This window comes from Falco peregrinus, chromosome 6, assembly GCF_023634155.1.
Source record: "Falco peregrinus isolate bFalPer1 chromosome 6, bFalPer1.pri, whole genome shotgun sequence".
Taxonomy (NCBI): Eukaryota; Metazoa; Chordata; class Aves; order Falconiformes; family Falconidae; genus Falco; species Falco peregrinus.
Genome location: NC_073726.1, coordinates 91,756,791 through 91,774,015, shown reverse-complemented (window position 1 = coordinate 91,774,015; position 17,225 = coordinate 91,756,791). Strand labels below are relative to the sequence as shown.

General features: G+C 47.8%; 1 protein-coding gene across 1 annotated transcript in view; it reads left to right on the top strand.

The window, feature by feature from the left end:
• The first annotated feature begins 2,006 nt into the window (after positions 1 to 2,006).
• Positions 2,007 to 17,225, top strand: part of TBX15 (T-box transcription factor 15) — a 98,180-nt gene continuing 82,961 nt past the window's right edge. Inside the window, exon 1 of the mRNA XM_027778906.2 lies at positions 2,007 to 2,303. Coding sequence (XP_027634707.2) covers positions 2,102 to 2,303 — 202 coding nt within the window. The 5' untranslated portion in view covers positions 2,007 to 2,101. The remainder of the gene's footprint in view (positions 2,304 to 17,225) is intronic.

The following is a 17,225-nucleotide window of genomic DNA, read 5'->3' as shown; positions in this document are numbered from 1 at the left end:
TTCGGTGTCTCTCTCCCAGACGAGTGTTTCCGAGGCTTTCGGGAATAGGGAAATTTATTTTATTTTTGTTAAATTATTTGGGAGACATTCCTTCACCGGGGAAAGGACACAGAACCGGGGGACCCCGCCGGCAAGACGTGTGCCCCCTCCGGGTCCCCGCTCCCCGCTCAGTCCCGCTGCCGGCTCCCCCACGCCCCCGCCGCTGCCTCCGGCCCGGCGCTGCTCCCCGGGGAAGTGCGGGGAGGGGACACAGGGACAGGACACCCCGCTGTGCCCGGCGCAGAGCCCTCGGCGGGCGACCTGTCAAAGGCGATGTGCAAGAGGGGAGGGGAAAAGAGCGGCGCGGGGTGGTGGTGGTGAGGGGATGTAGGGCGGGTGATGAGGGAGCACAAAACCTGCTCCTCGGCCTAGATAACAGTTTAATTTTTTCCGGGGTTTTCCCGAAGAAACGGCTTCTTTCTGGGTTTTCATCCCAAATCCCTCTCCGTGCGTGGGAACCCCGGCGGGCTGCTGTCACGCCGGCCAGAGCCGGCGCTTTAGGCCGGGGAGGGGGGCATGAAAGGCAACGTGGGGTCACTCTGGTAGCTAAAGGAGTTGTCGTGTGTATGTGTATCCCTTTCACTCGTGTCCAGCCCCATCGAAAAACCTCGCCTAAAAAAAATCTCGCTCTCCCGGCGCTGCTGGAGGCAGCTCCGCGCCTTGGGGAGCATCGGAGAGACCAGCCAGAAATAATCCCTTCCTGAAAATCCGTGTGATTCCTCTCCCGCTCTTCCACCGTGGCTCTATCCGTATTAATTCCTTCCCTTACTCTGTAATTATTTATTATTTTGAACCTGTATTCGATCCTCGGGATCGAATTAACTCCCGGCGGCTTTCCCCCGTGTATTTTCCCTGCCCGGTGTTTCGCTTGCCTTCACCTCCTGTTCCGTGCTCCCATCAGCTAACGAAAGCACACGGTCTCCCTTCGCCTTTTCAAATGCAGCCCGTGCTCCTTTGTCACGGCGAGCCCCCGGCTCCACGCGCGACCGTGGGAGCAGCTGCGGACCCGCCTCGCCGGCGGTGGGGGGAGCGCAGAGCGAGCAGGGCAAACTGCCGCGTATCAGCCAGGAGCCGGCCGGGGGCTGCACCGTAGCTAAAGCGGCCAAAAGAAGCGGGAAAGGGAAAAAGCTAATTATAAAAAATACAATTCCCCCTTCCTAAAGAGAGGGTCCCTGCCCGGGGGTGCCGGCGTTCCTCTGCGCGGCCCAACACCTCCCACGCAGCCCCGCCGCTCCACGGACACGCGTCTTTCGGAAGGGACATTTCACCCCCCAGGCCGGTGCCGGCGTCGGACCGAGCACCGATTCTGCCGGCAGCGCGAGTAACGCGGCGTGAATGACGTTTAAACACGCCCTGACCCGGCACCCCCGGGTGGTAAAAGCCCCTCCGGGGGCCGTGGGTGGGGGTGAGCTCGCAGCAGCCGCGGGGAGCCGGGGTGCGGCGGGGCGAGTGCGGGGGTTGTTACCTCTCTGCATTTAGGGCTACGAGTTCCCCACTGCCGCCCCGCTCTCCAAACAGTTAATTCTCCGGCCGGGGCTCCGGGCTTGGATGGCCAAAATTCCGAAGCCCGAGTCTCCCTCCCCGCCCCATTGGGCCGCAGCTTTTGGGTCTCTCCCGATCTCCCCCTCCTATTGGCCGGGGACAGGGTTTTTTTGGTGTTTTTTTTCTTTTTTTTTTTTCTTTTTTTTTTTTCTTGACAGGCGCACGCAGCCTGCCTAACTCTTGCAGGGAAAAAAAAAAATCCCAGAAGTTTGGATCAATCAGAGAGAGACAGAAGGAAAGGGGAGAAGGGAAGGAAAAAAAAAAAAAAAAAAAAGCAATCCAGCCTGCAGCCCCTCTGAGCAAGTGCTGGGGACCTGGGCTGAGCACACCCTCCCGGCTCTGCCTACGGAGTATCCGCAGCTTCATGTAGTGCCTTCGGGAGAGTGAGGGCTGGTTCTTCTGGGGGTGCAGCTGGGAGGGGTGGGGGGAGAAAGGCGAGAGGCTCTGCCGCTGGTCCCCGGGCTCTGCGCTCCCAGCCACTGGCCGCTCATCTGCCCGAGGGTCCGGGCTGGGGGATAAGATGAGCGAGAGGCGAAGATCGGCGGTGGCCCTCAGCTCCCGGGCGCACGCTTTCTCGGTAGAAGCCTTGATCGGGACAAATAAAAAGAGGAAACTGCGAGACTGGGAGGACAAGGGGCTGGATTTGTCCATGGAGAGCCTCAGCCCCAATGGCCAGCTAGGGGACAACGAAGACCCGACTCAGTGCCTGGACCTCAACCCCGGTTAGTGCCACTCCTTTTCTCTCCGGGACCCCCAGCCCCGCACCCTCCCCGCCGGGAGAACGGCGCCGGCCAGGGGAGCAGCTCCCGGGAAACATCCGGGGCTGGGGGTAGAGGAAAAGCGGGGGAAGTTTTTGCGGAGATTCCTTGGATTTTAATTTTAAATTATTTTAATTTTTTTTTTCCGTTTACGGGGACTTCTCTCCTACTCACTGCGACTTCCCCCTCCCCGTGCCTCCCCGCCGCCAATTCCGTGATCTCCGGGAGGGAACGCCGTGCCCAGTCAGCTCCTCCTTCTCCCTCTCTCCTACCTCTCCCTGCCCGCCGGTCGCGGTAGTCCTTCCCGGCTGTGTCGGGGCACGCGTTTCGCCTTGCCCCGGCGCTTCCCGACCATCGCGGGGGTGCCGTGTGGGTCGGGGGCAAAGGAGTGGGGCACGGCACTCGCATGTCCGCGGGACGGGATCCCCCCCGCTCCTCTTCCGTGTGCCTTTCCGAGACACCGGCCACAGCCCCGAGCCTGCCCTGGCCGGGGATTCGGGGGGCGGGGAGCGAGGAGGGGGCGGCCGCCCCAGAGCAGCATTGCGCCGAGGCGAGGGGCGCCGGCTCCGCCGAACGATGGGGACACGCTGCTCCGCACCGCGCCCCGCGGCGGGCTCCCACCCGAGACCCCCGCGGGCCGGGCTCAGCTCTGCAGTGAGGGGCTGGGGGCCTGATCCTCCCTCCCGCCACCTCCCCCAGGATCGGGCCCGCCGGGGCTGCGGGACGGGGCAGCGAAAGGGGCTCAGCCGGGAGCTGGGCCAGCGGGTGACGGGGGGTCCGCGGAGTCGGGCCTCCTCCCGGGAACCGGCCCCTCGGTGTGCTGCGCGGTGTTTGGGAAGAGGGACGGCGACACTTCCCTCGTGGCATTTGTCCTTTTCATTTTAGACTTTTATTTGGTTATTTATTTTTGTTTTAAAAGGGAACCGGTAGCTTGCAGTGATCATTTGGCTCAAGTGAAACCCTCAGTCAGCTCTTGTCCCTCCCACGGCTGTTTCTCTCCGGTCTAAAACGACTGTCCCGCAAAGGCGGGCTGCCCCCCCGCCCCCGCCGCCCCCCCGCTCCGCGCCCCGCTCCCCGGCGCCTGCAGCTGGGGTGGAGGGAGCGGCCCCGCTCGCACGGTGACAGCGCGCGGGGAAAGCGGGTTTAGGTAATTTCTCTTTACTTTTAGTATTCGGATGGGGGGGAAGTGTCAAGCGATTTCTGGGCGCGATCCTATAAGAGAAAGGGCAGATACTTCCTCCACTGGCGCCAAGTCCACTCCGATGCACTTGGAGAAGAAAACACTTTTTTTTTCCTTTTTATTTAATTTTTTTTTTTGCTCGACGTTCCCCGCGCTATCAATAAGCATCAGCTGCCCGAAACCCAGCATAAAAAACACCCTCAAAAATAAACAAAAAAAAAGGAGAAAGAATTAGAGATGGAGATGTAAAAAAAACCAACCCTAACCCTCTGCCGTAAAAATAAAAAAATAAATCTGTTAAGTGTTTTTGAAGGGAGCGAAAGACCAGGAACTGCGCAGACCTCGTCCCGCTTCGCTCTCAAGGAACCGCATTTCGCTTTGCTTGTAGCAGCCGCAGCCTTTCCCGGTGCGGATCCTAAGGAGAAGTAGGTAAAATCTGCTGTCTGGGAGCTCCCTCCCAGCGGAACGACGGGTGTAAAGGAGAGGAGACAGAAGCGATCGAAAATATCAACCACTAAAAAAATGGCTCACGCTTTCCGAGTCCCCCCCGTTCAAAATAATCTAACGAACGAAACAACAAAAAAAAATATCCGCTTTGTAAAATATGTGCATTGGTCTTTTTTTTGAGAACCGTTTTTCGTTAGTTTTTAGCCCCCGTAGGATGTATTTCTGAACTGTCTAGAAATTTAGTTTACCCATTTCTCCATGAATTCGAAATAAAAAACCTGGAAAACTCCCCCTGCGCCAGACTGGAGAGCGGGAGAGAATGGCTGCTGATGCCTGAAACCTTAGAAAGCAAACGTGATGTTTTTCATAAAGCAAAGGAAATCAAGAACAGTTTGAGAAATCATTTTTTTAGGAGGTTGATAGACTTGAAATAAAGTCCGCGACTGTAATTTGCGCAGTCACTTCATTAAACCTAAATCCTCGGTGGTGTACCTTTGCTGCCGGGTGAGAATTGATTAGAGGCTCTATAATGGCCACCAAATTCCATCTTTACAAGACCCAATTAAGAACATTTTACACCTGAAGTATTTTAAACTTGACAAAACTCCAGCGATATCGCGAAAAAAAGAAAATTAGAGAAGGGAGTTTTTATAGCGTCCCAAAGGTTCAAAACCAAAACTCCAAGTGGCCGCCCTCGAGCAGCGTGGGGCTGCTCCTTCCTCCGGGGATACTAGCGGTACGGGGGTGCGCACCGGGCGGCCCCGCACACTCCGCGATGGACTGGGAAATCAGGCGGTGGTTTGGGGTGTCATAACGTGAATCGATCTGGCCCGATTTATCGATCGCTTCGCAGAAACCCCCTCGGTTCCCACCCGGAGGGCCCGCAGAGCTGGAAGCCCTCCGCCGCGGGGAAGCGAGCGCCGGCCGCGGGAGGGGGGGGGGTCGCTCTCCGTTCCGCAGCTCTTCCCCGTGCAGATGGGGACGGGGATTTCTCACCCACGCCTTGGCCGTGCCCGGCGGGGGGGTCGGCGGGGCGGCCCCGCTCCGGTCCCCTCGGTGCGGGTCCGTGCGGCAGCTTCGGGGGTCGCGGGGGGCAGCGCGCGTCGTTGCCCCGTTTTGGCTAAAGCGTCACCCCTTATGTGGGGTTTTCCAGCTGTGCCCAAACCCTTCGGTGACAATATTACCCATCCCGTGGCCCCCGGTACCCGGGACAGCCGGCCCGCGGCCGCATCTTCCCGGGGCAGCGAGGCGGTGGGCTGGGGGGTGGCGGGCGGGGGGCGGCGTGTGGAAGGATGTGACACGCCAGCGGGCACAGCCCCCCCGGGCTGTCAAACGTGTCCCCCGCGCCCCCGCGTTAGGTACGTCCCAGCCATGAATCTTGTCGCCGGAGTTAATGTGCTGTTTTACGAGACTCGTTTAAAAGGGGGATAAAACCTGGATTTTAATCACGTGCGGGTTTTAATCACGAAGCTGTGAAAAGGAGTTGGGGGTTAGGGCGGCTGTTCCCCCTTCCTCCCGCCCCGTCCACGCAGGGCACGCCACCCGTGGGGCCGGGGGTGGTAGGGCTGGCGCTGCCGCCCCGCAGCCGCCCCGCAGCCGCCTCGGCCCTCGGCTCCCGAGCCGCGGGGAGGAGGAGGAGGAGGAGGAGGAGGAGGAGGAGGAGGAAGGTGGCGGGCGTCCCTCGTCCCCTTGGCAGGTTTGGTTTCAGAGGGCAGCAAAACAATGGGCTCGGGTGTCTCCTGGGTATTTATAGATTAAACCTGAGCAGCGGGAAAGGTCACGGGGGCCCAGGCGTTGCCTCCCTTGATGTATATGTTATTTACCATCGTTTGCAGCCGTGGCTGTCGTCCACCCTTCCCTCTGCCACCGCAGGGGCGCGGGGCAGCGCGGGCAGAGCAGGCGCGCCCCTGGCCCCCCGGGCGGGGTACCACGGGTTACATGTTGTGTCGGGGGGCGCATCCCCCGCGGCCGCGGTCCCCCGCACGGCCGCTGCCCCGGGCGCTCGGGCTCGTTGCGCGGAGGGACGCGGCGGCGGCACAGCGAAACGTGCGGCTGAGAAACCCGGCACTGCTCGGTGTGGGACCGGCCTGGCCCCCCAGGCAGCACGCCGGCGAGTCTGCAAACGAATTTCGCCAGCGCTGGCCTCATAGCGCACATCCCGTCTTTCTTTTTGATTGCATATGGTAAAAACTGCACACAGCAGTTGAAAAAAAACCCAACCAAAACCCAAACAACGGCCAGCAAACCAAACCAGGACATTGTTGAGAGTTTTCTGTTTTGCCAGCCCGCAAAGACATTGCATTACGAATTGTTTTTCGTTCCGTCTGTTTTTCTGAAGCTACATTAACGAACTACTGCGAGGCTTTGCGGCGCGAGAAAAAAACATTTTAAGACCTACAACGTGTTTGTTACAGCCGCTTATCCATAAGCTTAAGATCCGATAGCTTGACAGAGCCTTCCGTGGCTGGCAAGAACAAACCCACCATCTCTTTTACCACGGCGTGTTGTTTCTCCTGCCTGGCCCGGGAGGCTGCAGGGACACAGGGACATCCATCCCAGCCCACTCCCCCGCAGGGCACCTGCCCCTCACCTCTGTGCTCTGCAGCCCACCCCCCCTCCGCAGGGGCAAACAGTTTCTAAGAGTGGGAGAAACGGGACTGGTAATGCAGGATTAAATGCTAATAATGATAATAATAATACTGATAATAATACTGATAATATTAATAATAATTTACCACTGCTTCTGAATGCTTATATTGATGAAGTCCCATTTTTTGAGCAGCGGCTGTTAAAACCTTGATCAGGGAGTGACTTAATTTGGTTCCAAATGTAGTTTCTCACTTCAGCTTTTGTTTGGGTGCTGGGTGGATGGAACTAGGATTTCAAGAGCTGGCAGGGAACTTTTTCTCATCTCTTTCCTGAGGTAGGGTGAATTGCTGTACACCATCCTTTGCACGGTCCTTGAGGCTCGCCAATGAGCAGTGCTCCGTAACAATGAGGTGTAAGACAGAGTGTCAGCTTTGCCTTTGGCAGAATTGCTAGGGACTGGGATTTATTGATGCGATGCCTTTCTAGCAAATGCGTGTGTGACTGGGGTTGTATGAATTCATTCCACCTGTTGGATCATCGGTTCGCCTCCTAAAGAGGGAGTATCGAGCTCGGATCCATTGTTCCCTTGTGTATACGATGGAAGGAAACATGAAAATCTGCCCCTGGTAACTCCTCTGCTCGCCCGTACTCTGGCCGCAGAGCTAATGCTCTCGCCCTTCCCAGAGGAGGCGGTTGCAGGAGGCAGATGGAGCTGTCCAGATGAGAGCCAGGAGAGCCCTGGGGGGCTCGGAAAGGGTTGCCTTAGTCAAGTTCATACAACTCTGACCTTGGAGCCGGAGGAGACAGAGAGCAAGAAGGATTTGTCTCTGCGGCAATATGCATCTTACCGCACTGGTGAACTCCTGCTGCTGGCTTTGCGAAACTCCTCCTGCAGTGAGGTGAATTGCTCACGTTGTATTAAGGGGGCAGGTAATAGAATAATAGAGACAAACCTTACTGAACAGCGGAGAATTTGAAAAAAGGCAGCGTGTCAAACGTCTTCTTTCTTTTATATGTATTTTAAGCCTGCAGGTTTTTTTTACACAGGTTTATTCCATCTGCTGGGAAGGGGAAAGCTGCTGTTTCAAAGGACGTTTCTTGTCTTTGACAAGAACTTTGGGAGAATCCAAAAAGCTTCTGTTACAAGCAAAAGTCAAGTAATTCCTTACAAACCATCAATCATTTCTCCCTCCTCCCACTTGGGACTGAGTGCTTATATCAAATATCAGCCCAGCTAGCCTCTCCTCGGGCAGAAGTGTCCTGCTTTATCTGTATCTGTCTTTAAGGAAAACTGATGCTTTTTTCAGATGGAAAAGTTGAAAGCTGTCTTCCAAGAGCGCTACATTCAGGAAAGAGCACTACATTCAGGAAAGAGCACTTGCATTGTTTTACAACACAGGCGGTACCACTTAAATCACTTCTATTCACACAGATCACTGCTCCTATTTTAATCAGTTGGATTCCTGTGTGAACCTTTGCTTGCAGTCTTATGTCTTCAAAGGTCAAAGTGTGTGGCTTTTGTTAAGTTATCTTTTTTCCTGCCTTCTGATCTAGATTAATAAGCTTACACTAGTTTAAAAAATGCACTAAAATTGGTCTGAGAGCACTCGGAAAATTCCTGGATATATGGAGACTGGCTCATATGGCATTTACATCAGTTCCTGTTGCAAGTAAAATTTATTCAAGTGTGATTTAAATCACCCCAAGTGTCCATATTGAAATCCGTAGTTTATACCGGTGATGTAAAATCGAGTTCAATGAAAGAAACTTAAGTCTTCTAAGACTAACAATGTTTCAGAGATCAGCAGAGTTTCCTGGAGAGGCTGAGCTTGCCAGTGCCTGTTGATGGAATCATAGGATTTTTGCTAGCTCTTAGCAGTCTGACATCCTCCTGAGCAGCACAATGACTTTGCAGTAATGGGATGGGACATTATGGTTAAACCCTGTCAGCAAAGGCAGGGGGGGTGTACAGGCAAATGGTCAGTGTCTGTCAGCCTGGCAGCTGCCTGGCTCCTTTCAGTAGAGCTGCAGTGGGCACCTGGGTGTGCAGGGAAACGCGAGCAGTGCCTAATCCTGCCCGGAGCAGCTCTGCGTAATGGGACATCAACAGAGTTGGCTTTTCTGGCTTATTATTCAAGTTTCTACAAGTAAAGAGTACTGTGCAGCAGCACTGAGCCATTTTGATTTTCAGAGACAAAAAATGGTGTAGCTTGTTGCTGCTTATTTCCAGCACTAGTTCACACAGGTTATAGTTCCAGCCTTTCTGCCTGCGAGGCATCTGCTGCTACAAAATCCAACGCCATTGCATTTCGTGTGGTAAAAGCTGTAGTGTGCATTGGTAAGAAGGGCTAGGGGAAGCTAACATGGGGTACGATAAAATGAAATTGAAATATCTTTGAAAGCAGATTAAGAAATTTTGAAACTGTGAGAGGAAGTGTAGTGCCAATTCAAATTTTAGCAACAACATTCATGGCGGGGACATCTTTTAATTGCGTATTCTGCAAGATTAGAAAACAATGAATCAGTAAATCAATCCAAGAAGTGACAAAAGCACTTGTTAAAATAATATTTACAATAATATTTACATATGCCATTTGCTCACTTGAGCTATTGATCTGACAGTGTTGTGAAGATGGTGAAAGGACTGTCTGAGTCCAGCCCTGTGGCAGAGGGCTGCCAGTGTCTGCTGTATTTTTGCAAAAGAGGAATTCAGAGGAGGATTTTTCATGTGGGGACTGAGCAGAAAAAAAAGTGAAGGTGATGAGGAGGCATTTAGGTTTTCTTGCATAAAAGCTATTTTTTTAAAACCTTTATTGAGAAATGGGAAAACTTAGGTTTTGGCCCACCTTTAAATATTTATTTTTGTATCATCAAACTAGCTCACATTTTTAAGTTATGCAACCATTTTAAAAATGGATCTCCAAACCACCTTGTTTAAATGAATTTAAAAATATTGTTAAAATAAATTGTAAAATGAATTTGCAATTAAAAATTAAGACATTTAAATTTAGAAAATAATGAGGTCAAGCATTTGGACATTCAAAACTGCTTCCCAGTTTTTCATCTTCAAAGTTCTTTGCCACGTTCTGCAGTATTTCATAAATAAGTTTCCATTTTTCTGAAGCTGTATTTTCTTGGTCAATTCACTCTATATATTTTTTTTAAAAAAAGTTCAGCTAAACTCTTGCATGGTAGATAGAACTCAGTCCCTGCCCCAGGGGACAGTTTCACTGCACTGCATCTGCACCTGCTCATTCTTCTTAAGGCTTTTGCTTTTTGGGAAGGAAATCTTCCGGTATTGTTAAATGGACACTCTCAGCCGTGTCCACACATGTGGCTCTTGGAAAGGAGCTTGGGAAGAAATTATTGCCAATCGCCTTTAAAAGAACCGATTTATCGTTTTTAAAGAGTACTTCAGCAACTGGTTAAGAACTGACACAAATCATATTAATAATCAGCCCATTTATATGAACGCAGCCACAGCAAAAATGGTTTGAAAATCAGTGAGCCAGGGCACACAGAGTGATTATGAATGACTTACAGTTCTTTGACTTCACTCAGGGACTGGATGCAGTCTTGGCTAGCATTAACTTTTTTCCCATGACCAATGAATTAACAAACCCAAGCCTCAACTTTTAGGAGCTTCAGGAAATAGAGAAGTCCCCAATCAGAAATCTACCCACAAACTAAGCGGGAAACCGGAGACACCAGAGCACCTTTGCTTTTAATGAGAGTGAAGAACTGTGCACCATAGACTTCTTAAGAAGCTGCCCCAGTTAATAGCAGTATCCCTAAATAAGATACCAAAAATGCTGACTGACTGTGTGGATGCAGAAAATAATTCTAAGGAGAACACGTCATAACATTTAGAAACGCATGGTGCATATGATGAGCAGGTTAGGGGGTCTTCGAAGATAGGTTCTTGTTCATGTTATGCCTGAAATGCCTGCAGATAGTTCTGTAAGTCTGAGTTTGCTGAGGAAGGAGAGATCTTGGGAACAGACAGAGAGATTCACAGACAGGCTGGTTTTTTTCACCTACTTGCCACATCAGATTGTCCTCAATCCTGCTCAGAGCATCTATTTGAAGGTCGGTCATTAAATGTTCATGGGTGTTATTGTCACCACTTCTACAAGCCTCACTTAGTTTGGTGAAGAAATTATTCCAGCACTGTCCTGTCATCCCTCTTTTGGCTTTGCACATAGATGCACTTCGCACAGAAAAAATGCAAATGTGTTTTTATTGTGCTTTAAGCAGTCTTTCTTCTCTGTGTGAAAAAACAGTAGAATACCTGTAGAGCAATCCTTTGTACCTCAGACCTGAACGGAAACACTCCCACTGGCTTTTGTAAAAGCAGACTTTGGCCTTGAGGTTGTACTGGACCCTGCTGCTGCCTTAACTTGTAAAAAAATAACATGCTCTAATTGGGATTGGCAATCCTAATTTTTCAGTTGACGTATCCTCTTGCAAAGCTGTGTATTGCCCCTGAGTTTGTTCCTTTATTTATCAGGTATCTGCAGAATTAGAAAACATAGACACTAGAAGTGTCCTATGACTTTGCAAAATACAGTAATGCAAAGGCTGCATGGAAGCGCGCTGAGGAGGCAGCTGCTAAAGGAGGGCCTGATTCTGCGAGGGGCTGAGCATCTGCATTTCAAAGGCCTCGATGGGGCCGATTTGCAAAGGTGCAGCTCTTGTGACTTTATTTTCAATGTCATTAAGGATGTGTAATTGCTCTGCTCTTGACCTCTAGCTTGATTTCTGCTCTGAGATGCCCTAAACAGCCAGTGGTCACCCAAGCACTGCCTCCCCCTCAGCACAGCTGCCAGGGTCCGAATCGCTTTGACTTACGGATGGGGGTTTCTTTTTTGTCTGCTGGAATGCTGTGTCAGTCTGTAGGAGTTAAAATAGTCATGACAGTGAGGTTAATGCCTGGATGATCATTTTTATGCTATGGAAGGATCATGTTTTCCTCTGGTCCTCAGTTTTTCTGCAAATGGCGTACATGGTATGAACACTATCAGGATGGGTCAGATGTAGGTTTCTGGATTATGCCCGTCTTTGCAATTTCTAAGTGCTCCTGCCTTTTTAATGTGTAATACAGTAAAACAGTGCTCCATACAAGGCAACGAGGCTGTTATTTTTAAACTGAGGAGTTGTTTTTTTACTTCAGAAAATTTGATCTTTTTATGCCGAAAGGTTGTAGGAAGCTGAGAAAATATAGAATCCAGCACATGGCCGTGGGTGCCTAATGGTTTTTATTTTGCTGCAGAATTTAAAAGATAAATAGCAGATTTATTATTGTAGGATTTGGGGGTTTCCTGTGCCAGGCTCCTTGGAGCAAATAAAAAAAAAGTCTTCATTTACCATCAAACAACCCTAGCAAATTCTTCATCTGCCTAGCGGCAAAGCAGTCACGTTATTGACTTCAGTGCTGGGGAGTGTTACCCACATAAGACTGTACCATCACAGTTCTGCTATGCAGGTCCCTGCAACGCGGCCGGAGTGGCGGAAAGCCTACACTGCCCCGTCAGACTGCTCCCGTTATTCCGTACATAGTGATTCTGTTTACTCCATAACTCAGGAAATTGCGCTTGGGCTGGGGAGAGGGAGGGCGGCTGTGGAAGTGCCTAGCAGTGTGCCGTTACAGAAATGGACAGTAATTAATAGCTTTTGTGAAAATATAGTCATATAATACAGATTCAGGAAAAAAAATAAAAATCCATCCCAACTTGTTCTGCTTCTTGGAATGAAAGATTCAATTGTGAAGCAGCTGTTTATTACGAGTGTTTCAAGACTGATTGCTCGAGTTACATAATTAAGGTGCTGAGCATCATTTATCCAGGGTAATTTGGGAATAGTTAATTTAGAAAAAATGGAGAGAGGCTTGACTGGGTACATGTGGGGCACACAAGCGAGTAATCCACTACGGTTACAGCCTTTAACAGAAAAGCAGTTCAGCCCCAAAAGGGGACGGCAAATGTCTGGGGTATTTGTTGCCTCTGCCCTTTTGCCACGCTGGATGCCCTGCCCTTGGTCATGCTCTCGGACAATCCCTGGGCTGGGGGGGCCCGGCCTTCTGGAGGTGCTGACTTCTCCTTGGGCTGGGAAGTGGATGAGGAGTAACAAATGCAGAAGAGGAGTGCTGTAGCTCAGCCTGGATGGGGACTGGGGGGTCCCTCGGTGGGGAGAAGGGACACACCGCCCCAGCGGGCAGAGCGGCTCACCGCCCTGTCAGCTTCATTTGCATCCCGAGTTGCATGCGTATGCTCTCCTGGGGATGGAAGGATGGTGAAACCGGGAAGAGACGTGTTAATAGGGGCAAAGAGTAGGAAACCAGGCAGAAAGGGGGGATCACTGCTGGGGAGGGAAGAGGAGAAGGAGGCAGGAAAGGGAGCAGTGCAGTGCTTCATTTCCTACCCACCGGCTGCTCGCGGCATGAGGAGGAATTAGAAACTATTTTCAGACTTTCTCCCTGCATCTGGGTACCCTCCTGGTTGGTTTTTTCTTTTTCTTTTTTTTTTCCTCCCCCCCTTCTTCCCCCAACTAATGTATGGCATGGTTCCTATAATGAAATATACCATTTAAAATAGTTTCTGAAGGCAACTTTGTGGGTTGTACCAGACAAATGTGATCATTTGGTGTAGCTTAGATATGTGAGAGGCGTGAGGGGAAAAAAGGGAGAACCTCTCAAATAAGCAGACTCTCAGGAAAAAGAGCAAGGTTTCTTCCCATGGTCTTTGTTCTTCATGGTTTGAAGTGAAAAAGTTAGGCATTTCAGGAAAAATTGTAAAGACTCTTCTACATGAAATATTTTCTTTTACAGTGAACTCCACAGGATTTTTTAGAAAAATATTTTAAATCCTATTTGCTACTTTCACTACTTTTATTCAGGCCTTCAGCCTTTTAATAATCAATAGGTGTTACATGTGGAGTTGTTTTAAGTCTATTTTATTACGCAGTTGCATTGACTGTACATTATTGATTTCTATTGTATATGAAGTCAGATATTTATGCTTTATATTATTAATATTTAAATTGTCAGGGTACAGAAGTTTTTTATGTGCTGAGAAAACACATTAGTCATTATTGCAGTGAGTGTAGTTATTTATGATATTGGTATACCTAAAGGCAATTTCTAATTGATAATTAAATTATGCATAGCACATTTCTTATTGTTAAGGAAAGAATTAAACTTGACTTATGATAATCAACTGCTACCGACAATTCAGTCTTCCCCCTCTATTTGAAATTTTTACTTGTTATTTTGTTTATTGTGTATTTTTCCTGAGGGTAGGGGTGGAGGGGAGAGGGAGGCAGCTCTTTTGCACAGCAGCAAATTTTTTTTGAACTGTCACTTTGGCTAGGGCCACATAAATTACTTGAAGAATTATGAATAATAGTAATGGTTTCTTATTACAATTATTTGTGAATTGACCCTTCATCATTTTATTTATGAATATTCAGACGCTGCTGAGTATTCATGAAAATACTTGAGAGTCCTGAATTAAAATCTAAATAATTACATCTCAGATGGTTGCTATTCACTGCAGCATTTACACAGTGGTGTTTGCTGTGCAGATAAATGGGAGGAAAAAGATAGAGTGTATACTAGTTATTTTGTGTTTCTTTCCTGAAAAGTGTGTTTCTTTTTTAGTCTTTTTTCCCTGTTTCCGCTTCCTTTTTTCTTTACTCCAGATGCACGGTTGCAATATTTTTGTCTCGTCTGAGTCATGACTTTTCTCCTGTAAATCAGGATGCTTATCTAACTTTATTTCTGAAGCAAGAGGTGATTCGTTGTTAGCACTCGGGCTGTTACACATACTTGGACTGTTGCCTCTTTGGGACAGCCCGATGATCTCCTTTGCTTACATGTAACACTACAGCAGCGTGTCAGTCCACATCCAGGGCTTCGGGACATTACAGTTGCATAAAGAATAATATTTTGAAGGTGTTGCTGGTTAGTCACCTTCCTTTAATAAGACAACATTCACACCAACCGTTTACACTGCGGTTGGTTAAATTTTTTCCCGTGTACATACTAAGATGCGATCTTCATTTCATATGCCAGACTTTGCTTCTTTGAGCACAGCAGGTCAAATGCTCTTAACCCTTCCCTGGTATCTCTGTCATTAGGGAAATGGGGACTTCAACTAGGATTTGTCATTATGTTACTTGTGGTCTGAGTTTGGCATCATTTAATAATGAATTCAAAGGGACGCTCGATGATACTCGAGTAGGAACTCAAATCTCAATACAGTGGAAACCCTAAATGAATAACGAAGAAATAATGAAAGCACAGTTCTGTGAAGTAGAACAGAGATAGTGTGTTGTTTCTAGCGAATTTCTAGTGAAATCTTTATTTTATAAAGGAATATTTTGTGAAAAAAAAAAATCAGAAATTCCTGAGGTATGATTCTTCTTCCTCTGTCTAAGACGTTGAGAGAAAAACCCCTTTCTTCTGGTGTATCTTAAAAATAAACAAGGGAGTAGAAAGCAGTAGTTTCTCATTTGTGGGTACAGAGAGCCATCTGAAGCTGAAGTCTCAGTCTGCAGAATTTGCAGAGCAATTAAAAATAACAAGGTTCCCAATTCTAATTGTTGGATCAAAATACATCCTGATTTAGTAACGAAAGCACAGGGATCAGTCAGTGACTGAGTCCCTGACACAAGGGATTTGCAAAATTGGAGATTTAAGGGTTTCATTTTCTTCAATTAAATTTTGGCTGCCCTCGCACAGATATAAAGATTATTTTTTATGCGGACATGACTTTCAAAAGCTATTTTAAAATATTTGTTTCTTTGTTTCTCTTCAGAACAGTCTATAGATACCTATTTGGGACCAGATTCAGGAAGCAGCTGAGAACTCTAGCCCATCCTGTCACTGTATTTAAACAAAAGCTTAACAGTGACAATGACTTGTACCAAATATCTAATATTCCCCATTTTTAGTGAGTGTAGTTCTCCCTCTCTGTTTTGTTCCCCCCCCTCTGGGATTTCTTTTGTTTAAGAATTAGGGATTTTTTGGCAGAGAACAGATTCTTGCTGCTCTTACCGGTTCAGAAAAAGCGACTGCCTAATATTGAACAACAAAGAATTTGGGTTCAAATCCCATTTTGCTTGCTATATAATTTCTCCACGTTGCATGCATGTATAAGCCTTTATATAGATAGATGCATAATATGTACATGTATATGTTATACTAACAGTATTTTGGATATATATTTTTTTTAATAGGACTGTAGTCTAGTCTTTTTCTAGGGCCACTAAAACCCTAAATTTAATCATTCAACATACTTTCACTATTTTAGAAATACCAATCTTTTCTGTTTCTATTTTGCAATTACAGTTTGTTATGGCAACAAGTATTAGATACTAGCATTACGTTTAATGGCTAGAAATAAGAGAAAGCTGCTCTGCAAGAAGTTTCAGGCATTTGGTAATGAAAGCTACTTTCATTTTACAATGGGATTTAAACACCTGTTTTTGCACAGGGCAGCAACACAATGCCTTACTTTTTTAATGGGACAAGCACTGTTTTATGCATTGATTTATCCAAGCAAGTTTGCTGCACGTTCCTAATGTTGGTAACTTGAAGGAAGAACTGTCTGCTGTCTTTGGTGAGAACCACTTGACAACAAAAGCATTCCCTTTTATCCAGCAGATATATTCGTGGCAGAAAGGGTTTCCCTCCAGGCAAAAGTGGAGGTGAAATCCTCTTTTAGAAGGGCAATTCAAAAAATTCCCCGTGTTAAACAGAAGTGCAAAAAACTCTTTTAATGAAAGACAGATTGCAAACCTTTGCCTAAGATTATCACTCCACTAAACTGAAGCAGAGCAGCCGAAATTCCTGCATCATTTACATCCCATGAGCAAGGCAAGGGCAAAAGCTGGAGGGAAAATACTTGATAGCACAGGAGCAAACAGCTGTAAGGAAGAAAAAGCTGCGCTTTTAGTCGCTGAATCTCTTAGCAAAAGAAAATAATAGTTTAGTAAAAGCCAAACTAAGCAAACCCTGGGCTGTGCCATGCCATAAATCCTTAAAGGGACACTCTCAACTCAGATTTTTTTAAAAAAACGCAACAGTTCTGAAGTCCTCCAGTTTCTGCTCCCTTTAAATACTCTGGCTGGCACTTAGAAGTGTATAAAACAACTTCAATTTTTGTTCCTGGGACCCTTCCCTCTTTGTGTTTGCAAAGGTGGTTTCTGTTAGCCAGTTTCCTCCTTGCCATCTGAGGCCCTGATCCTGCCAAAATGTATTCATGTCCTTCACTGCGGCGAGACTCCCATCAAAATCCCTCCCAGCAGGAAAGGTGAGCTCACATTTATGTGTTTGTAAAATCAGCTCCTAATTGTAGGAGAAAGAGAAACTGCACAGGGTTCTATCCGTGGCACAAAGCAAACAACAGAGAATATAGAGTAAAATATATTTCTTTAATATTTCAATTATAGAAACAGTAGATATGATGTCTAACTCAAGTAAGGGACAGACCCTTCAGAAAGGAATGTGATTTTTCATGTTATAAGTATATAATTTTAAGCAGAAGTAGCTATTAAAATAGCATGTATTGAAATTATTGTAGTTGCGAGATGAGGAAGCAAGTTCTTTACTTTCATTCTATATTTTCCTTTGAAGGTAACACTGTCAAGCCCTTTTGTTGCTTGCCATT